This window comes from Neopelma chrysocephalum, unplaced genomic scaffold, assembly GCF_003984885.1.
Source record: "Neopelma chrysocephalum unplaced genomic scaffold, ASM398488v2 Primary Assembly neopelma1_96250, whole genome shotgun sequence".
Taxonomy (NCBI): Eukaryota; Metazoa; Chordata; class Aves; order Passeriformes; family Pipridae; genus Neopelma; species Neopelma chrysocephalum.
Window position 1 is genome coordinate 70,874 of NW_020924899.1, and position 23,179 is coordinate 94,052.

Consider the following 23,179-nt stretch of genomic DNA (forward strand, 5'->3'; position numbering starts at 1 on the left):
TGCTTTTGGCTGGGGAACCTGGGTTGGGAGAGTTATTTTGTGGTTAGGCCCCAAGAGACCTGAGTTCATTTTTGGCCTTGCCAGTGCTCTCTAGGAGATCTTTGGGAAGTTTCTTCATATTTCTCTGCTTTTTTTCCATTTTCTTCTCCCTTCCCCCACACCTCTCCTACACCCTAAAACTTCCATGATTAAATTTCATCAGTTCCTCCTTTGTTACCTGCCTTATTTGAGGGCTGGATTGTGGGGACTGTTCTTTGCAATATGTTTTTAATGTCTAGTAATGCCTGCTCTGGGGCAGTGGCTCTCACCAGGGACATCTCTGCTCCCAGGCCAGGCACTGTTTCCTTTAAAAGGGAAACCTTCAGAACTCTTGTAAGCAGTGTAAATCAAGAAGTTTAGATGTAGGTTTGATTTTTGACAGAAGCCTAAGATTACTGAGTCAGAAAAATAATGGGCTCCTGTGTTTCCTCAGCAATCAGTTGCAACTTCTTTATTTTCCTTTTGGCTGCAGGAGACACAAATAATTACTTTGGTGATTTGAACTGCCATTTAACAGGCAGGGGGCTCATCCCTGTAATATAGTGAGCACTGAGAGGGTCCCCAGTATATGTCACTAAAAACAAAAAAGACATAAAGCAAACCAAAGCAACCCAAAGCCAAGGCCACTTCCTGGCTTAGGTAGGGGAGTGGGTTGGGGAGTTATCAAATTTTTCTTAATTTTTCTTCCCCTGATATTAGCAAACAGGAATGGCTGACAGCTCTTTAAGATCTTTACTATTAGTTATTGTGACCTTTGAAGTTTCAGCACATGTGTCTGTGTTTAGGATGATGCACTGGACGTGTTTTGGGTGCAGTGGCAGGCCAGAAACAAAATGAGAAGTGCCAAAGCACCTGGGAATACCTCATGTCATTTATCATTTGGGATTCCTCTCTCACTCTCCAAGCTTAGTCAGTCAAGTTTCATTTTTCTAGGAAAAATTTATTATTTTTAGGACATTTTATTTTAGGACATTATTTACTATTTTTAGGGCATGTCTGGTATGTGACTTCTTTAATATTTAAAACTTAAATTGTACAAAACACTCTCAGTGGTGTACATCACTTAGAGTTATTGGAGAAAACTGGGAATTGTGAATTGGACTCTTTTTCTGTTATTATATCAAGTATTGTATCCAACTAGATTTGGAAGGATATTCAAGAAGCCATTCAATACCTTTTTCCCCTTGAGGCAAGATTCCTGGCATAGTTTAATGTGCTCCCGAAAATCCCAAGTGATTGTGATGATCAAAAGAAGTGTTTTCAGCAAGGGGCAGCTCATTTACCAGCTGCAGCAGGTTCAGGAGCTCTCAGGACTGAAGAGTTCAAGTGTTGCCTTTCCTTTTGCCGTAGAAGATCAAGGTGGCGGCGCTGCGCATGTACACGTGCTGCGTGGAGAAAACCGACTACGAGGAGTTCTTTAGCAGTAAGTGATGCCTTGGGGGTTGTGGGTGGGGCTGCTGCCCTGGTGAGGCAGCTCCTGATGGAATTGTGCCATTAGATGTGCTGATACCAATAAACGTGACAGCAAAAACACTGACTTGTCAGACCCTGCCGGCGCGTGGTGTGCTGGTTTAAAAGTTAACCAGCAGGGGAAATGAACTCAACCCAAAAGAGAGATTATAAGTCAGAATAACAATTTATTAAAATAATACAATAAGTACAATTATACAGACAGACAAGTGGTTTTAACCCGCAAAACCCAAATGTATAACCCAGCACCCTGGGGCATGAACAAAAGTGGTGTTTCTTGCCCCTCCCGAGTCCAAAGTGAAGGGAGAGGGGAAAAACCTGCTGGTGGGAGAGCTGTTGCAGTCTGGTCAAAAGTGGTGATTGCAGTCCAGTTGAGGGTGGTGGTCTCAGTCTGGTTGAGAGCGGTGGTCTGCAGTCTTCCTCTGGGTCCCACGAGTGGTGCCAAGGTTCCGAAACTCCCAGTTTCTATATTCTCCAGTTCAGGTTGGAGTTCTCAGTCCCTCCCTCAGAGGGGGGAATTCCATAAAAGGGTATCAGAGCGGGGAATTCCATCAAAGGGCATGAGGACAGGAACATAGGCCTCTACTGACAACAGTTTCTGGGCAATGGCATGGAAGGCTATAGAATACACAGTTTTGGGTTACACCCATCCAGTGATGAATTGGTCCCAGCCGTTCTAACCAGGACAGCGTGGTCAGCTGGGAGCTCACAGTGCTGCAGCATTCCCCCAAGCTCTGGAGTGAGGAGGGCAGCCTCTGGAGTCTGGGATTGTTAGTTTTACCTGCTGCAGCGGGGATGGGTAAAACTCAGAATATCCTGGACTTTGAAGGATATTGCCTTTTTTATTACCAGGTGTGGCATAAACTAAGAATTCAAATATCTCTTCCCTTTTTACGCTGGTCAGGTGGTCTCTGTGCCCCACACAGTGCCATCCCCAATGTAACTGGGACACAGGTATGAGAACCATCCCCGTCCTCTGAGGCACAACTTCTTTATGGTACGAGATCATAGGGTCCTACCTGTCTCTCTCCCTCGTGGCTGGGCCAGGTTTGGCTACAACTTAGAGACTTCCTATATTTTTACTGACCATGACCAGGACACATCTCTTGCCTGAGTAGAGAGTATGACTAGAACAGAGACACAAGGCTCTCCTATAAGTATCTAGGTATAATATTGGCTTGGATTGGGTTGGCTTTTCCATGCTGTACACAACTGTTAGCTAAAAATCTGTCACTGCTTTGAGTAGTATCAGATCTGGCTGGTGAAGGGCAAAGATGTGTTTTTGAGACTTACATAAGCTTCAGGAATATTTTTTCTTATGTGCATTATTTCCTATGTTAGTGTGATTTAGCTGTAGTAAACCTGGATTTGGGCTGTCATTGGGATTCCTGAGCTACGCACAGGTTGGGCTGCTGCCTGTTGAGAGATCAGCTGAAGGGACATCTTCATCCACTGCAGAGCTTATTGAGGGTGGCTTGTTACGTGGTGTTGCTACTGCAAGATTTTCCAGTGGCTTCCAGAAGGTTTTCCAAACCTGTGATGTGGTTTCAGCGGTTGCAGGAGCGAGAGGACTCTGTGAGCAGTAGGATTCACCACTAGTGATCAGAAACTGAGAACCTCCTTTTCCCTGTGCACACCTCTCTCCCCAGCTCTGTGCCCCCCCAGGCTTGCTCAGATAAGTTCTCTTCTATTTGTGGTATTTATCTCTCAGACAGGGGCTTTCCTGTTTTTAACTGGTGTTCCACCATCTCTGTTTAATTGTACAAAGATACATAAATGTTGTCCTTGATAAAATTTAAAGGACTATCAAAGCATGTCTGTGAAAAAGATACTGGTACAGATTTTCAGACTCAGTATTGAGTAAAATTACTTCAGCTGTGTTTTTGATTTTCTCTTACTGTTTTAAAAAGAAAACATGTATTTTAAATGGCAACATATATTTGCATTGACTTGAGACAGTTGCTGCCTAAGGGTCAAGACAGTTTGCTGGGATTGATGGAGTGCACTGGTGGTGTAAGAACACCTGTGGTGCTGGGGTCAGTGCTTGTGGTTCCAAAGGAATTGCTCACCATGTCTTCATCAAACTGGGTCAGTCAGGAGCTGTTTTTTTTTCCTTTTTTCAGCTACAGATGGACATTGCTTAAGCTCATTGTTCCCTCCTGAAGGAGCAGCCTGGGGGATGAGTAGGAACAGAAACAACTAACTCTGAGCTCTCTCCCCTGGTGCAGCAGCAAGCCCAGGTGTGCCCGAGCCTGTGGGGTGGGTGCTGCACCCCCTCCTGATGCTGAGCACGGCTGGGGAGCCCCGAGGGCAGGATGGTGCTGCCTGGGCCAAGGCCTGTGCTGTGCTTATGCCCTGCTGCCCCAGCACTCCTGGCTCTACTGGCAGGGTGTTGATATCCGAGTGAACTGCACAGAGGCAGCTCTGCTCTCTGGAGAGCTTATTAGCTCTTTCTCTGCTGTGTGTGAGTGCTGTGAACCCACTGAGCTGACCCTGGAAACCTCCAGCCATCCATGTGTGAAACCACTCGTGGGCTCGTTAACCCCGAGTGAGCGGAACCAGTTCTTCACAGAGCTTTCTCCAGTGCTCCTGGACCTGCTTTTGTGGTGTGCTGGTGTTGTGGCAGGAATAGGAGCTGCACTCTGACCCTATGGAACGTGGACTGGTGTGTGGAATTTGTCAGGTAGTGCTCTGACAGAGGTGACAGAGGGTGAAGAGTGAATAGTGTGAGGACTAGGACAATGTCTTATGGGCTCTCTTCCTCTCTCACTGTATTTCTGCTGATGCACACTGGAATTTCCACCTTTCTGTAGCACAGTGTGAGCCCTGTGAACTGCCTGTCTCTGTATATACCTTAGAACAGCAGTTCCCAAAATACAGACTATGGATATGCAAGTCATAAGGCTGCTTTAGAGTATAAAGGAGGTGTTTTAATTGAGACTCTCAGTATTGTACTGCACTTAATTTTATTATACCTGCCATTCCCTTGTCTCTTGGTTTTGGATCATTCACGGAGAAAACGTGGGAACTCTGCTTTAGAGCTTGGATCCCAAATGTCTGTACTGTGCTGCTTATGTGGAAAGTGGAGCTGTTTTAGGACTTCAGCTGTTTCTGGTTTAAAGGAGAAGAGAGAAGCAATAGAGGGAATAGCAAAGTTCCTGGTGCCAGGCTTGGCAGAGAGCTTGGGGAGTTCTAGTGAACTGGAGGAGGCAACCTGTGAGCAGAGAGCTTCATGCCTGACCTCAGACCTGAAAGGTCAAAAGAGCTTCTAGGATCAGGCAGGTGTTCCTCAGAGCTGAACTGGAGTTTGGCTGATGAGCATGGGCTGTAGAGTTACCTTGAATTCATCTTCAACTATTAATACTGTTAACTGCTCTCCTGTCAGGCAGCTGCAGCAGCAGGGAGCTGACCCTACCAAAACAGCCTTTTGATGACTCCTAGTGGGACTCAAAGCAGCTCCAAAGGGGTGAAGGTTAGAAGACTCTGGATTCCTGTGTCTCCTGTAGCCCATCAGCCGCCTGTCACACTCAGGGGAGCACTGACACAGTGCACCTGGTCTCTTGCAGGATGTGGGGATATTATCCCAGTGTGTCCTTTCTGAAATTGTGGGAGTGGCAAAGATGATCTGTTATGAAAAAGTCCATGGTCCAGTTTTGCATCCCTTACCTGATGAATTTTAAGTGCAGGACATAACTGCAGGAAAAACATATGTCCTCATGATCCTGAGCATTCATGTCTCTTATAGTACCAGCCATGTGACCAGGATGTGTTCTCTGCACAGAACAGGTTTATTCCCCAGCTGTTATCACAGTAATTTCATAGGTAGCTTTACCAGCTGACATTTTTTCTAGATCTAGTTGTATTCTGAGGGGAATAATTTTCTGTTTCATTATAGGATGGAGCTTTCTCCCCAGTTAGTTTCCCAGAGTAAGGTGTTCCAACCCCCTGAATTTTAGAATTTGATTCTTTTTACAAAGCTGATAGCTGAGGGCAAGCTTGTTGCTTTAAAGGAGCCACCCCTCCTTTAAATTTACGATGCAGACAGTCCTAATATAGAAGCTAAAAAATGATTTATAAAAATAGAATCGCAACACTTGGAAAGTTAGAGAAAAAAAAATCTTCCCTCCTGGGTACTGAATAGGTCTTTACAAACTTTCCATGTTTCCAGGAGTAGAGGTGTGAGCTTTGCTTTCCACTGCAGAGTGATTTCTGTGGTGGGGGACTGATCCCTGGGAACTCCTCCTTGAGAAACCTCTGTCTGAACTGGGTGTTTGACTCCTGCCTGTGGAACCTCCGTTGGCTGAACTGGTTTGGTTAATGCAGGCATTGTGTGCTCCTGCCCTAGTTAGAGATGCCTTGGCGTGGCTTTTGGTCAAAGTAGTCGTTTCTAGGCACAGGAACTATTTCTAATAGGATTGAGAGAGCCAAAAGGGGAGAAGGGTGAGGGAGATTTGTGTTTAATCTCCAAACACAGACTGTTAGTGTCTTTGTACTGTCTTAGAGGTGATGTATGGGCACTGATGCTGGAGCTTGGCACCTCCTAGGACTGATGGAGTCATCTCTCAGGGGAGGGAGGAATAGTCATGATTTGTTTGGTTCTTCTGGTGGTTGCCTGACCAGAGTTGGCAAATATAAAGAAAGAGGCTGTGAAAGTGTTGCTTCATGATCCAGGTGAATCTCCTTGGTAATACTTAAGAGCCAGGAAGTATAGGAGTCAGGAAGGAATATATTAAACACAGGGAAGATAAGGCTGACTTCCTTGGGGCACATCTGACTGGAGAACCTGTTCCTGAATGCTCTCTGGCCCTCTTCCAGCTCGGTTTGAGCAGCCCAGAAGACAAGGCCAAGTGCTGGGTAGGCCAAGGCGACTGTGTCAGATCCTTCTCATTAGGTACTTCCCTTAAAAACTTCTCCAGGAAAGAGATGTAGAGGTGAGTGCCTGGGAGGGAGGCTTAGGACTGACAGGAACTGAAGGACTTTGTGTGCACAGAACCCACAGGTCCATTTTTTTCAAGCATGAGGAAGAGGAATATGGTTTCTGTGCCACACAGCCTGAATGTCCAGCCTCTCCTCCTCAGGGCAGGTGGGGATCCATCGTGTGAGCACACATATGGACAAACCAGCTCTGGGAAAACCAGTGGCTGTGGGAGTAGAGCTAAACCTGCAAACAGACTGTTTGTGTAGTTGGTCAGTGGTTTTAATCCAAATGTAGCCTGACAGGTACACTCAGAGTGCTGGGGGCTGTGCTGGAGTAAATCAGGGCAGATTTACTGATTTACAGATTTACCCTGACAGTGGAATCAAAGACACAGAACTCTGTCCCTGGCAGGAGAGAGCAGCACATATAAAGGAAGAGTGTAAGAACAGAGCAAAGCATCCATTGATTCCTCCCTGTTATTCATTCCTGCTTTGGGACTTTGTGACCTAGAAGCCACATGTTTGTTTCCTTCTCCATGTTTTAATTTCCCCCCCCATAAATGTTATCCAAGTGAGCCCCAAACACCTGAAACCTTTCAGAATCTACAGCGTCCTGTGGGTGCATGTTCTAGAGTTTAAGCACAAACATGACAGTAAATGATATTTCCTCCAATGTATATGTACTGTTATTACTGAAAATAAATTACCAAAGTGCATCTAGATTTTTGTGTAGTGGATTTCTGTTAGGGACAAAATGTGATGGAGTTTATATTAATATTTAGTTTTGTTTTTGTGTTTTTCCCCCTCTCATCAAGGGTGCCAAATGCCTGATACTTTGAATTCATGGTTCCTAGTAGCCCAGCTTCATGTCTGGTAAGTGAAAATCAAATTAGTAATGTAATTATTTTCAGGAATAGAGTGATATGTATCTTAATGTGAGGAAAAAGTAGGCTCTGTGCTTGTTGATAATAGAGGATTTATTCATTTACTGATGACTGAATTACAGCACTTTTCTGCTGAAGAACAAAAAGTCCCATAGAGAAGCTGACATCTCTTACATCTTAAAATTCCTCACTAGTGGAATGATCTTTGCCATGAGTTTTCTAAAAGCCTTTCTCAGGCTGCGTGGAAAAATCTTACTTGGGTGTTTTAGGAAAAGTTTAAATTTATGTAAAAGTCTTTTAAATTGGGAGAATTTGTGGTGATGAGAAGCATTTAACAAATTATAGCACTGGCATTTACTCTTGCACCTCTGAAAGGCACATGCAGGGGGGTGAATGCCAGCTTGACTGCATGTAAAAATATCTGACACCTTAAACATGAATTTTTTTTCCTCTTTTTCGTTTGTGAAAGTAGTAGCCAAAAAAAATCAGGTTTTCATCTAGCATTACACACTTGTAAAGGTCAGGGGATGCACAAGGGAGTACAGTCATTTTTGTAAGTGCCAGATCTTTCAGGGAACTGAAGTCCATAGACTTGGGGTTCAGCTGTCCAAAGGCTGAAAGGAAGTTTGTACTGAAATAGCTGCACTTAAGGCCCCTTATTTCCTTGCCTCCTCCTTTTCCCCTTCCCTCCTTTTAATTTCCTGTCTCCTCAATATATTGAAAGATGGGGCAGCTCATTACACTGAAGAGTGAACAAATTAGCAGAACCATTGAAATTATAATCAGTGAATGAAATCAGTGGAATCAAGGAAGGAAGACCCTTGAGATTTGCAGTTTATTTATTTCCTACTTTTCCCTGTGGGAAAAAGGCTTTAAAAATTAATTGATAAGCTAAAAATTCATATAGATATTTGGAAAACTAGTGCAATAAATATTGAAAAGCAAACTGTAAGTGTCTGGGGAAAAACAAAAAGAGGTAAGATGAATCTGCGAAGAACACACTTTTTCACATCATTTTTGTTTCTCATTGATGGGAAAATATATCCTGTGATTGATACACAGTATGAAATTCAAGATTAATAATAAAAATAAACAAGGGAACTATGATAGAGATGAAATTGGTGTAGGATAGGCACAAATTTCTAAGATCAAAGCTACATGGGCTTCTTTTGAAGAAGGCCAAGAGTTGCCACGCTTTGAGCTGGTGATGTTAAGGAGAGATTTACTGAGGAGAATTGAAGTTCTCTGATGTGTAGGATACAGTGGACAGGTTGGCAGCAGTATCCTACACAGGCAGGATAGAACCAAATCCCTCTACCTCCTGTGACAGCAGTGAGAACTCGGGTCTGGGGGGCAGCACTGAAGGTTAATTTTTCCAGGGTGTGTGAGTCTGGCTCCTCTGTGTTCCTGGTGGCTTGACCTAAGGAGCACTGTCATTCTGGACCTCAGATGGGAGATCCAGTTTGATATTCCAGGACACACAAGCCTGTGACAGGCCTGCTCACTGCCTGGGTCATTGGGAAATGCTGCAGGCTTTGCTTCTGCTGAGCTCAGTGACCAACATCCTGCCATGGCACAGTTTGCTTTCCCAGGCAGGTTTATTGCCATGCTCTCTGGGATTCTCTTTCTTTAAGCAGTTTGACCTCAGTAAGGTGGGAGTGGAACATTATTGCTTTTGCTGGCTCTGGCAGGGTCAAGGACATCCCACCCTGTCTGAGGGCTCCCATCCTGTCTCTCTTGCTGGACCATTTGCCTCAGAGGCTTGAAACCTTCCTGAGCTGGTGGCCAACGACGTGCCACAGAGATTTTGATCATGATCTGCTCCCCCTTGCAGAGCAATCTGCATCACTCTCTGATGTACTGACTTCTTCCCTCTTATTCAGGGTTTTAGTTTCCACTGATTTACAGTAGCTTCTGGAGCTGGAGAAGGTGAGAATTTTTCCTAGTTTGATAAACTTCACCTCCTTTCTTGCTGTTGTCATTTCCCAGCCTGTTCTAGTCAACTTTTCTGTGCCCTTTGTGTCCCAGTTTTTATGGACTGTCGTAGTTTGAGACCCCTAAAATCCAATTCCCGAATCCAAGCCCCCCTCCCACATCTCACCCCAGTGTGAGATGGGTTTTCCAGACACAACACGAGACTCAAAATGGGGGGAAGGGAATTATATTACAATGCACTATACAAATCAATATTACAATACATCATATACATAATCTTAACTATCTCTCCTATGATAAAGCAGTATTTACAATGGATCAATCTCTTCTCCCTCCACCACAGGACTTAAGGTGCTTGTCAGGGCATAACTTCTTATGTTACAGATTCTTGTGGGTCCTCTTTGAATCTCTGGCTCTTATTTCTTCTTGTCTGCTGAATAGGATTTTTTCTACTTACCTCCAGTCAGAAAGGGAGGAATTCAGGCTCTCGTGTTTAGCTTCTGCTTTTGCAAACTTCTTTCAGATAATGTTCCTTTAGAAACACTTCAGTGCCTTCCAAGACAGTGCTAAAATCATGCTTTAAAAAATATCAACCCATCAATATTATTTAGAAAACCAATGTATCATTATGCTTTCCTAGATATAATGTTTTTATAGGCTGTTTCTGTTACTTCACACCTTTGATGTCAGGGGGACTCCTGGCTTTATGTTTGGAAGTTCAGACCTTTAGAAAATCTCAAGCTGTTCATCTCCACTGCTGGTTTGCATTTTCCCACACAGTGTGAGTGGAGTATTGGCAGAGTCCAGAGCTGTTACCAAACTGCCAAAGAAATTACTTGGGTGGCTGCTAAGAAGTGCCTTGCTTCAGTAGTTATCATGTAGATACCTGGAGCTGCCTTCATATTTTCACCAGACCAAGTCTGATGACATCCCTGAAGTATTTAGGATCAAAATAGTCGTGCTGCAATTCCTGTTCTGAAAGGATCAAAGACCTGTTGCAAAAGTTCATCTAAGCATTGTTTTTCTTAAGGAAATCTGCAATTGGCAAGGTTTTGATCAGCCTGAGGACAGGCTGATCGAGATGAGAACAAGAACCACTAAATATGTAGAAAACAATTCCTGCAGGAAAAGATTCCTCTGATTTGCATATAGAAGCCTGAGGACACTGTTCTCTTTTGAAATGTGCTGCTTCAGAAGAAAGGGACTCAGTTTCATGGTAGAGGGCTTTAATTGCATCAGAATAGTTTTGCTTGAGAGAGATTTTAGGAATAAGTTTATTTGGAATGTCTCAGTCATTTAGTTGGTTCTGCCTTAACATGAGGGAATGGGCTACCATGGCCTGAGCAAAGGCCCCAGGGGAGAGGAGGCTGCACAGCCAGGCTGGTTCTGTCAGCTGGTCCCAGCAGAGCCCTGTCCATGCTGAGGTACAGCAGTGGGTGGCCAGGCTGGGGCACAGGAGAACATGCAAAACCTCCTTGGGGTGACTTCAGAACTGTGCTCGTTGTCACAATTCATTGCAGTGCAATGTCACAGCAGAACTGGGGCAAAGTCTGTTCAGGAGCTTTATATCAAACTGGATCTCCCATCTGAGGTCCAGAATGACAGTGCTCCTTAGGTCAAGCCACCAGGAACACAGAGGAGCCAGACTCACACACCCCACACTTCAGTGCTGCCCTCCACACTGGAGTTCTCACTGCTGTCACATGAGGCAGAGGAATTTGGTTCTATCCTGCCTGTGTAGGATACTGCTGTCAACCTGTCCACCATATCCTACACATAAGAGAATTTCAGTTCTCCTCAGTAAATCTCTCCTTAACATCACCAGCTCAAAGCCTGGCAACTCTTGGCCTTCTTCAAAAGAAGCCTACGTAGCTTTGATCTTAGAAATTTGTGCCTATCCTATACCAATTTCATCTCTATCATAGTTCCCTTGTTTATTTTTATTATTAGTCTTGAATTTCATACAGGAATGAGTGGCCAGGTGCAGGGGACAGCTCCAAGTGGGCTTTGCCCTTAGTGGATCATCTCCCCTCAGTGCATGGCACAGGGCAGTCACCAGAGTGGTGCCAACCCTCACTTCTGGTGTTCAAGCCAGGCTGGCACACTGGGAGTACAGAAGCAGCTGTAGCTGAGGCTGTTGTGGGAAATCTCAACATCTCAGCTGAGATGGGTTGGGTTACAGATGCTCCTGTTCCTTTTCAGTCATCCTTTCATATCATTTTCTTCTAACGTAATCTCTCTGCATAACAAATAAAGCAAAAATTATCCAACCCAAGAAGTGTGAGGTAGACAGCTTTCTAAAGATAGTTTGGAGTAATTTTGCTTTTGATGAAGATGAGTCAGTATTTGACTGAACTAAAGCACAGATTCTGTAGTGAAACAATAAAATGTTTCACACCGTGGTGATCTAGTTTGGAGGTTTATAGGCTTTAAAGAGTCTGTGTCTTTTAAACCTCAGACAGCAGGTGAAGTAACAAACTACCAAACTTTCAAATAAACTGCAAAATTCCATGATCTCACTCGTGGTGCTGCAGAACAGCTCTGTGACAGCACTGCATCCAAACACAGAGCTGCCTTTTAGGCTCTGTGAGTAGCAGGTTTTCCTCTGAACACCACTCCAGCCCTGCTCATCACTGACCAGTTGTTGGCTGTTGGTCTGTCACCACTCTCTCCTCCTGCTTCTCCACCACTAAAGTCACACAGGGTAGGAACCACTATTTGTGCTTGGGAGGAGGTTTTCTTGCCAAGCCACTCTTTTTTTTTTAATTTTATTTTTCTTTTTTTTTCACCCCTGAGTTTGTGTATTCAGCAAGAGAAGTATAAAAAAGCTTTTTTAGCCCAAAATTTGTCCTTTAAACTGAGTTTTTTTGACTTAAGAGTGTGTAAAAATTTTGGATTCAGTAACTTACCAATTCACTGTTTTGTACAGCTCAATTATGTAAATGCACAAAAAGAACAAAGGTTTTGAAACTGGAAGTAAAACAAAAGTTTTACGCTCTTTGTGCATTTGTTTTGTGGAAGGGCTGGTACCTGGACAGCTGTTCTCTGACCACTGTTTGAGCAGAAAGCTTTGTCATCTTTCTGTGAACAAGTGAGGATTTGGTTTTGATACCATCTTAATTGCATTTGTTTGCTGGGACAGTGGTGGTGTTGGACAGACACCGAGTTGTCACTGCTGTAATGTAAACCTTGGGAATCCTTACACAGCTCTGGTTCCTGAGACACAAATTGCCACATTCTTCCCAGTGTTCCCTTGGCTGACTGCCCTTGCCCTTCTCCTGTCCTCTCCCTGGAATCTCTCAGTTCCTCCACCCTGGAGGTCTCCTTGCCATGCCTCAGTCCCTCTCTCCAGTCTCACACCTCATTGCACCTGCTGGTGTTGGAGCTTGAGCTGTCTCTTGTCATTTTGAGCAGCTTTGCATCTAGGCATCAAATTCTGATCTGTGGGCTTTTCTTCCTTCAGTGTTATGTTTCAGTTCAGTGGCCCTTATATGGGACTTGAAAAGTCTGGTTCTGACCAGAAAGAAGAATGTGGGACTGAAGTTTTTGCTGCCTTCTATTTCATTTGTTTCTGTGACTATCACTTGCAATAAGTTTTGCTTCTTTTGCAAGTTAATGTCTTTACTAGTCAGTAGACAAGAAAATCCATCGTAAAGATTTTCATCTGTCCTTTTACAGGACGCACTTCAGGTGTTTATGATTCTCCCTGTTGAGTTGGCATTCACAGGTCACCAAATTCTTTTAATGCCTGTAGGTCTTATATACACTAGAGAAACAAATCTATTAAAAAAAAATAATTTTTACCTCTCAGCTCTTGTGGCACATTCACCATTGTTAATATGCACCAGCTTCCCAGTGGCCCCCAGCTCTGCTGGTTTTACATGAACTGTGAGAAGAATCACCTGTGAGCAGCTTCCCACTTGTAGCATGTCTGTGAAAAGCAATGACTTCTCTCAGCTCCAGTGTTTGAGCATCATCTCATCTACAGTCACTCAGTCAATCCAGGGCAGGCACTTGTGCCTCAGCACAGGAGCAGAGCTGGTTTGTGAGGCAGAGGAGGTGGGACAGGTGATGGGACTGGTCCCAGCTCAGTGAGGGATCAGCCTGGGCTTCAGTTCATGTTCTTTACAGATGTCATAAAAAAGGCAAAATAAAACGTTTGTTCATGTGATTTATTTTGTAGACAGAACAGCAGCAATGAAGTTCGAGTGGCTTTAATGCTTTTAAACAAAAGTAAAACAACCTGATATTCTCATTAAGATCCCACAATGCACTTTCAGACCTCTGAGTTGGTCTCACATGTGCTGCATGTGGGGGTTTTGCCAGGTGGTTGGACACATATCCAAAGACCCCTGTAGTTGAAATAATTTAGGACATTGCTAATGTGAATTTGGTCAAAGCCTGTAACTTGCTTAAGGTTTCCCAGCTTGGCTGGTTGGGGCTCTTACAGCACTTCAGTGCATCAAGCTGAGCTGCAGCTGGCTCAGAGCCTGGGATTAGACAAGCCATGTGTTCCTGCTCTGAAGGGTGAGATGTTCTTAAGGCTGAGGAATTTAGGTTACAGTAGTGTTGAACTAGATTACAATACTGACAAGAAGAATAGAGCCCACTAGCACTCTTCCATGGCTGCACTGGCCAAAATCCAGCAGATACGGCTCCTTGAGTATAGAATAGAAGAGTTTATTTAAAAAAAAAAAACAACTCCTCCTGTGTTTTTTTTTCCTGACCACAAACATATACTGCGAGGAAAATCTTAAATGAGCTGAAATATATGTCATTTATTCTTTCCTTCTGAAAGAAGCCGTGGGAGCTCTGACTGTGGGGGTGTGTCCTTGCAGGATGTGTCTGGTGCGCATGAAGCAGGAGGGCCGCACGGGCAAGTACATGTGTCGCTACATCGTCCACTGCATGTGGGAGGATGTTGAGCAGCGTGGTAAGGTCATGGGGGTAAGTTCTCTCTGCTGGTGGTAATCCTGATGGTTCCCATCTTTCAATGCTTTTGTGACTTTGCATTTCTTAGAAGAATGCCTGAGAATCAACCTGCAGCTGCTCCTTTATTTCTTTATTGGCTTAAGCTGGTGCATGCAGCCCTCACTCCTGACCATTCGTTCCCTCTATTGAGCCACTGAGCTTGTTTCTGAAAGTGCATCATGGCCTGGATGAAGATATTGATTTGGTTTAAATGAAGGAATTTCCCACGTGGTTTGCCATGTGACTGCAGAAATGGATTTTGCTATTGATGGGATATGTTATTGACCTGGATGAGGGGATTGAGTCCACCATTAGCAAATTTGCAGATGACATCAAGTTGGGGGGGAGTGTTGATCTGCTGGAAGGCAGGAGGGCTCTGCAGAGGGACCTGGACAGGCTGGATCCATGGGCTGATTCCAATGGGATGAGGTTCAACCAGGCCAAGTGCCGGGTCCTTTGGCCACAACAACCCCCGGCAGCCCCCCAGGCTGGGACAGAGTGGCTGGAGAGCAGCCAGGCAGGAAGGGAGCTGGGAGTGTGGATGGACAGGAAGCTGAACAGGAGCCAGAGTGTGCCCAGGTGGCCAAGAGGCCCAATGGATCCTGGGCTGGCTCAGGAACAGTGTGGCAGCAGGAGCAGGGCAGGGATTCTGCCCCTGGACTCAGCGCTGGTGAGGCCACCCCTGGAGTGCTGTGTCCAGCTCTGGGCCCTCAGCTCAGGAAGGACATGGAGGGGCTGGAGCAGGGGCAGAGAAGAGCAGCGAGGCTGGGGAAGGGACTGGAGCACAAGTGCTGTGAGGAGAGGCTGAGGGAGCTGGGGAGGCTCAGCCTGGAGAGGAGGAGGCTCAGGGGAGACCTCCTGACTCTCTACAACTCCCTGACAGGAGGGGGGAGCCAGGTGGGGGTCGGGCTCTGCTCCCAGGAAGCAGCAGTAGGACAAGAGGGCTCAGGGTCTTGAGCTGTGCCAGGGGAGGTTTAGGTTGGATATTAGGGAGAAATTTTCTCCAGAGAGAGTGCTCAGCCATTGGAATGGGCTGCCCAGGGAAGTGATGGAATCACCACCCTCCATTCCCTGGAGGTGTTTAAGATGAGACTGGATGTGGCATCAGTGCCATGGTCTGGGAACCACAGCGGGGTTGGATCAAGGGTTGGACTTGATGATCTCAGAGGTCTTTTCCAGCCTGGTTGATTCTGTGATTCTGTGATTCTCTGCTGTAACAGAAAGGGCATTTGGGGATAGGAATGAGCAGCTGGAGTGGGGAGAAACGTGACTGGTGCCAAATTGATAATCACAACTTCAGTAATTCCAGCAGAGTTTTGAATTTTCTCTGTATCTAAAATGGTAAAAGGAAAGTTAATCAACAAGGTTTTTATGTCAAACTCCTGTACATGACTATAACTAGTCATAAGTATATTTTTTGTTTTGTATTCTCAATACAAATTCTCACAAAAGAAACGTTCTAAGGAGAGAGTAGCTCCAAGGAGAGTTCATTTGCAAGTTTGGAGGAAGAGCAAGGTTGAATCTTTCTGGCCTGTTCTGAGGAAGGTTATGACAGTTAGTTGGAATGGTCATTTCTGGCCTTGAAGCCCTGTGTTGGTGTTGCCTTGAGGGAAGGCAGTGCAGGAGCAGTGGCAGTAAGTGACAGCAGACCTGATACAGGTGAGGCTGCCAACGTTGAGGGCACTTCTGTGGGAGGACAGGGCTGGGAGAGGTCTCCTGTGTTATGGAAGAGGAAAAGAACTGCTCAGTGATTAAATAGAGGTTTGTCTGTGATTAAAATAAATTAGGCTGTTAGAGAAGTGACAGTTTCCATGTAGCAGTAATGACATGCTGTCAAGCCATAGTTGTCAGGTCTCTTGGAGAGGCTGCCAGGGTAACTAGTGAGTTAGGATGTGAGATGCAATCACATTAGTAATTCAGGAAGTGTCTCTCTGATTGTTTATTTTGTATATTGTTTTAGAAAGTGTTGATTCTGGTGTAACTTCAGCTATCCCATCAGCAGCAGGGTTTTTTCCTAGTTGTTGGGAATTCCGTAGCTTCGCTTTGTTACGTGTTGCATTTAAAGACAAGACATCCTCTTAATCTTCTTTTGGAGTAAATCCATCAATTCATGCATCTGAGAATTTCTTGCTATGTTAACGTGCTTACATAAATTCCAGGATGGGAATCTCCTCTTTCTGATAGGGCAGTGTGAGTGAGCCAAGACAAATCAGATGATGGCACCAGGGGAAAAGACTGAATGAAATAGCTTATGCAATTTTGTCCTTATCCAATGCCTTCCATGTCATATCAGTGGCTGGTTCTGCTTTCTCTAGGAACTACACACAGCTCAGATCTTTGTTCTGGGTGTAAATTTAAGGTTGCTCTTCTTTTGTCTGTTCCTTTTGACCTTAATTTTGCCTTATTTGAGTGAACCTCAAATACCATCTTGTAGTTTTCTGTGCAGGGCTGGATGCAGCAGAGAGCAAAGAGAAGCAAAGCTGGCTGTTTGCTGCCCCTATAGGCATTGCAGGACTCCAAAATGAAGCGTGGTGCAAGTTACACCTGTATGGAGAGTTTTTCAGTAAAATTTAGGGGGAAAAGAGATAGTGCTTGCAGTCAGTTCTTTGTAAAGGGAAGCACAGTGTTTCCACTTCTCTAAACTAAATTATTCCATGGCTCCCCAAAATCCCCCAAAGTATAAAAACCCCCATCAGTTCCCTATGTTTTTATCCACTCTGGACCCTCAGATGTTAACACATGAGTATTACAATGGTGTGGTTGCTGTGTGATGGAACTGCAAGGAGCTCTGGAGTTACTGCAGTGCCATTCATTCCCTGCCCTGGCAGGTTGGGCATCTGGTCAGTTTGTCCTTGAATTTAAATTTCACAGTCTTTGTCTGTAGGAATGACCCTGCAGTGGGAATCACGAGCCTGCTTAGTTTGCAATACTGTGATTCCTCTAATACACTCCTGACTGTAGCCTGGTGCTAACACAGCTTTTATGTGGCCATAGCAGATGCTCAGATGAAGGACCTGCACATTTCAGGGCTTGATCTCCAAAGCAGTTACACCTTTGTGTTTATTTAGTATATTTAGGCATAGGGAGGGTTTTCATTAATCTTTAGTGATTTTTTTTGCTTTCATCTGTTAGTTATTCCTGATCTTTCAGTCATTATTCATAAGTCAGTCCCCTGCAGAGACAGGCTGAGAAAATTGTGGGTGTTCAGCCTGGAGAGGGTTGTGTAAAGATCTCACAGCACCTTCCAGAATCTGAAAGGGCTACAAGGAAGCTGGAGAGGGACTGTGCTTGAGGAACTACAGTAACAGGACAAGGGGGAAGGGCTTCAAACTGGAGGAGAGGAAATTTAGGTTAGATATGTGGAAGAAATCCTTACCTGTGAGGGAGGTGAGGCACTGGCACAGGGCCCAAAGGTTGCCCAGAGAAGCTGTGGCTGCCTGTGGATCCCTGGAAGTGTCCAAGGCTGGACAGGGCTTGGAGCAACCTGGAATAGTGGAAGGTGTCCTTGCCTGTGGCAGGGGGTTCAACATGATGGGCTTGGAAGTCCCTCCAACCCAAACCCTCTGTGATTCTGTGATTTTGTCAAGGCAAATTAACTTCTTCGTCTCTTCTGTAGTATTTATTGTATGTTAGGTGAAAATAATTTATGCATTGGTGTTTCAGGATGTCAGCAGTTCCCTTGACCCTTCTCATTGCCTATTTTCCTTCCTCAGTGATCCCACCTTCATATCCCACTTCACCCATGCCCCTGCATGGGCAGGTTCTGTTTATTCCATGCTTGTTCACTTTTCTTCACTCACTTCCCTCCCCTTCCCATACCTGTACCCTGACTGAACGCTTTCTCTCCTCTCACCTTTAGCAATTGCAAGGAGCTTTAAATGACTAATAAAGGGCACTTACCCCAGTGTTACATTCCCTTTATTAATCTTGATCTGTTTATCACTAATAATTCTTTTAAACTGAAGTAGAGGGTTTGTGAGCTGATGAAGGGACTTGTAACAACTACTTATTTTCAAGTAGTGTAGTCCTGCAATCAGTATATATTCTACCTCTGAAAGAAGGTAGTCAAATATATCAATAGTAGATAAAAAGGTGTCAATAATGTTATCTGTCGATGCTTTCAAACTCCAGAATCTGAGCCTTTCTCAGAAGTAATGTAAAGGAAAAGAAATTTTACTGGATACTTTTAGGGTGCTAAATTATCATCTGCATAGATCCTAGAAGGTTAGGAAATTCCATTCCCTGCTTTTTCTCTCATGCAATCTATCAAAGATCAAGATTTAATTCCAATTCCTGTACCGTGGTACAAATGACAGAGCACCTGTATGGAATTGCCAGTTGGATGCAATTAGTTTAACTTGCTGACAGACAAAGCTGCAGTTCTTAAGCTCCTTTCCATATCTAGCAACAATTCCAACCCTTGATGCAGAAAATGGACACTATATTCCTGAATTGATAGCCATGGTTTTTTGAAATATGCCATCTGCTCTTGAATATACCGGTCCACTGGAGCCCAGAAGGGATAGAATGTAAAGCATTTTAACTGCTAATTTACATCAGCTCCAGCTCCAAATGGAGTTTGTATTATTTCAAAACCTGGTTGTTAAAACTGCTGAGATCTAAATCTCAGCTACAAAGTTTTGGGACCTGTTAGGCTGAGCTCCTTCAGCACTCCTGAATGTCGGCGAGAGTCAGAAACCCAAACTTGACACAGCTGTAAAAACACAGGGAGAGCCTGTGGCCTCAGCAAATTCTACTGGTGCAGGCATATTTCAGATATAAATTTTACTCTGCTGTCCCTCGTACTAATGAAGTCAGTCTCTTTCGGTGGGTTTGCAGCCAGGTGTGTCCAGTTCTGTGGCTAACCAGTGCTCTTTACTTAATTTTTCCACTAGTGACATTTCTATCAAACTTTAAAAACAAACAGAAAAATTGGCTTGATGCAATGGCTCCAAGTGTTAATAGTAACATTAGGCTGGGTAAAAGACTTCCTTTGGATCCTGCTTTGCCAGAGATCTCCACCTCGTGGCTTGCAGGGAATAGATTTACACTGTGCAAGCTGGCAGCTGCCTCATCAGTTTGGGGAGGGAATTCACTCAGGACTAGACATTGCTGCTATTTGTCCTCCCAGCAGAGTTCTGGAGCCACCTGAGTATTAACCTGGCCAACCTGAACATTGTGCTTTAGTAACTGTGTGGATGTAAAAGTTGTTATAAGTTTCAGTGTGTTTTAAGACCCTTTAGATGAAGCTGCAGAAGGACTTGTAGGTGCTGGAATTCCCTGGAATGGGATTTCAGCTGATAGAGGGACAATAAGTATGAAGTTGGAAAAAAATAAAATTAAAAGACCCTAACCCCCCCCCAAAAAATTCCAAACTGAAAAAACAAACACCAAAAAACCCCAACACCCCTTCCCCCTCCCCCAGGCACCCCACACTAATATTGCAGGGTGCAAATCACGTGCTGTCTCAGAGAGACCCTTTTAAGGCTTTATTCCAATAACTTGTAGGCTCCCTTTACCCACGTTGGTTGGGTGTGTTGTGGTGGCATTGTGCTGCTGAAATGAATTCAGGTTGTTTTCAGTGCAAAACAACAATTCATTTTATAACCACACGTGTTCCCCAAGCTGCCAAAGAGATAAGACATGGGGGGAGCTGTCAAGCCCAGCGTGCCAAAGCTGTTTTAATTTATCATAATCTCACTTTCCTGTTTTCCCACCAGACCACTTAGACCCCTGCCCCCTTTTTTTTCCAGGAACACATCTAGGTGTCCTTTGAGTTCGTTTATTGGCTCTGCTGTGTGTAGCACAATGGAGCCTTTGTTACACTTTTAGCTCGAGCTGTTTATACCCAGTGACCCATAATTTGCTCTCAATTACACTCGTGTACATCTGAAGTAACGCCATCAGAATCAATACATGTAACTGAGAGCTGAGATCAGCTCTGGGAACTTGAACACCATTTTCTGTCTTGATACTCTTTTCACAATTAGAAGATTTCAGTTGATGAAAAATGCCATTTTACCTTAGAACTTCCTAAACTCAATATAATTCTGTTTTAAGTTCTTCTTACTGTTGAGTACAAAAACTCTGACCTTTGTAACTGAAGACTCAGAAGTCATGGTTGGAGTGAGACCAGCAAGGTTGTAGAATGGCTTTAGAGGATGAGGGGACAAGGTGGAAAATTGATAGAATTTTAAAGTAGAACTTGAGTTTTGTATGAATTGAACTGTTGATTCACCTGCAGTGGGAAGCTGCTGCACTGAGGTACTCAGGGGTCCTTTCCAGGTCTGTCTCTCAAATCTGATTGCAAGTCTTGGAGTCAGTTTGGGATGCACAGAACAGAAAATACATTTTTGAAAGAGGACAAGGGCAGAAGGAAGGTGGATGCAGAATATTGGGACTGGAATGGGGAGTTGGGATGAAGGAAATGTATTGAAGCAAAGTATTTCAGAGAAGGTACTGATTTTGTTTAAGGAAATAGATTGGATATGAGAAAGAGGATAGTGTTCAGGACAGTTGAAAGGGGTTTTTAAAAACCTATAAAACTGAAGAAGCAAAGGTTTTAATTTTAAATGGTCTATGCATATTTTGAAATGCTTTACTAGGACATTTTAAGGAGAAAAATGTTACGATTTTTAACGACCACTTAGAATATATAGAATCTCACCAGTTCCTAGTGTTCCTTTTTTAAAAAACAAACTAAACTCTTGCCAAAGTAGTGAGATACAAAATTGCTGTGTGGTTTTTTTGTTTTCTGTTTTTTTTAAATAGGATACCAGCATTGTATGATTAGTTTTACCTGAAGTTATTGTTTTAAGAACATCACAGAAAATAGTTCATCAACCCTAGATCCTTCCTCAAAGAGCTTGAAAGTTCACAGCAAGTTTCCAGTACTTTGTCATTTCATAAATAATAATATCAAGTACTGTTCCAGAGTAAATTCAGTACATTTGATTCTGGAAACCATAATAACTTAAATATGCAGGACAGTGCATGTGTATGGAATGTTACCTTGAAATATCTTGACTGTGATGAGGTCTGGAGCAAACAGTACCCATGGTGGTGCAGATTTAGCTTTACCAGGACACGGAGGTTTGAAATTGGAGTCTCTTTCTCAGGGGGTCTTTAAGGTAGTTGTTCTAGAAGCAGTGCTTGTGGAACTGGCACACCTGGCTGGAATGCTTGGGGCATGTTGAGGATTCCTGGTATGGAAATCAAGGTATAATATATGCTTGGGTTCTTTTCAGCTGGCCTGCCCCAGTGTTCTGTAGAGTCTGGCATAAAAAAATCAATTTAAATTTCCCAGATGTGTTGGATCCTGTTACTGTAAGGTGGTGTCCTTGGTCTGTTCTGTGCCTCGCTCCGGTACCTGCAGGAATTACACTGGAAGCTGCCTTGTAGCACCTTTTCCAGAGGTACCTTTCTCATTATTCAGTATTATATTACTCTATATCTATTATCTAGGGAAAGGTTCTTCCCCCAGAGGGTGGTTGGCACTGAACAGGCTCTCAAGGCTGCCAGAGCTCCAGGAGTGTTTGGACAATGCTCTGAGGGACAGGGTGGGATTGTTGGGGTGTCTGTGCAGGGCCAGGAGTTGGGCTGGATGATCCTTGTGGGTCCCTTCCAACCCAGGATATTCTGTGATTCCCCCCACCCTCACCAGAGGGACTCACATGCCCCGTGGTGCTTGTAGGTGTTGGTGCTGCCCCGTGTTCCTTGGGCTCTCCAGAACGTGGTGTAGTTGTCACAGTTCAAATGTTGAGCAATGAAATGGCAGCTCCCCACAACTGCACCATTATTTTATTTTGGCACTATGGAGGTGCTGGTGGGAGCAGGAAGATGATCCCTGCAGGACCTGCACGGTCTCTGGGCTCAGCAGGGGGGTCACAGCTGTGCTGTCACTGTGACCTGGCTCCTGGCAGTGCTTTGTGCATCACTCACCAGCCAGGCTGTGATTCACCTGCTGTCAGTGCAGGGTTCAGTGGCCTGTTGTTATGCCACTTATTTTGGACATTTACATTCTCAGCCTCCAATTGTTTTGGAGTTTGCCCCAGAGTTCCTCAGCTGAGATCAGCTGGTCTGCTTGGCTAAGCCTTTTGAGACTCCTGGAGCAGGGTGTCTCCAGTGGGGTTTGGTTCTGTTTTAACAGCTCTAAGCTGCTGCAGTGAAAACAGGAATGTGCTTTTAAGCTCCTTCATAAAAAAAGAAAATACCAAGACCATTTGTCTGTTCTAGATCAGACCAAACCAACCATGGAGAGTTTCCCTGTTGTTCCCATACATTTTAATCATGTTGTGGCTTGTGCTTTTCACTGCAGGGAGAAAGTCACTGATATCTTCTGCTTCCTCTTCAGGAATGAGTAACTTAACTTTTCCTTATGTTTTTGTGCCTGCCTGTCTTGAAAGACAGTAACAAGCATCAGTTAAGAATCTGATATGATGCAGGGAGTGCTGTGGGGCTTTGAGAGGCTGCCCATTCCCTTCCCCTCACACAGCTTCCCTGTCTCTGGCAGCTTGGGCAGCACCCATGGGTTGTGACTTTGATTAAAGCAGTGTGTAGCTGCTGCTGGCTCTGCCAGCTCACCAGTTGCCACTGCCACACTCTGTAGTGTCTGTGGCCATTTGCCCAGAGCACCTGTGGCTGCCCCATCCCTGGAAGTGTTCAAGGCCAAGCTGGATGGGGCTTGGAGTTAATTATCCTTACACCTCTGTAAGAGCTTGAATACTGTTGTTTCATTCAGAGGTCAGGAAATAATGCTGGAGGTTAAAAGATTTGACCAAAACACCAGTGTATCCAATTTTAGAGATCTCTTTTTGCCACTAGCAAAGTTTGCATGATGTAGATTTTCAGGCTGGTCAGAGGGCCTTGAATCCACAAGAATAACTGCACATAAAAAGGGACATTCAGCTGGTGTTGTGGATGGGAGATGGTGGTGTGGATATTTTGGATGGGAGATGGTGGTG

At 44.4% G+C, this 23,179-nt stretch overlaps 1 protein-coding gene across 2 annotated transcripts in view; it reads left to right on the top strand.

Annotated features, from left to right (window-relative positions):
• LOC113981210 (ubiquinol-cytochrome-c reductase complex assembly factor 1) overlaps positions 1 to 23,179 on the top strand; it is a 49,861-nt gene that overhangs the window by 12,017 nt on the left and 14,665 nt on the right. Inside the window, exons 5-7 of one of the 2 annotated variants that reach the window (XM_027708498.1) lie at positions 1,390 to 1,462; positions 7,242 to 7,299; positions 14,084 to 14,192. In XM_027708498.1, coding sequence (XP_027564299.1) covers positions 1,390 to 1,462; positions 7,242 to 7,299; positions 14,084 to 14,192 — 240 coding nt within the window. The remainder of the gene's footprint in view (positions 1 to 1,389; positions 1,463 to 7,241; positions 7,300 to 14,083; positions 14,193 to 23,179) is intronic. The other variant, XM_027708499.1, reaches the window with a different exon arrangement.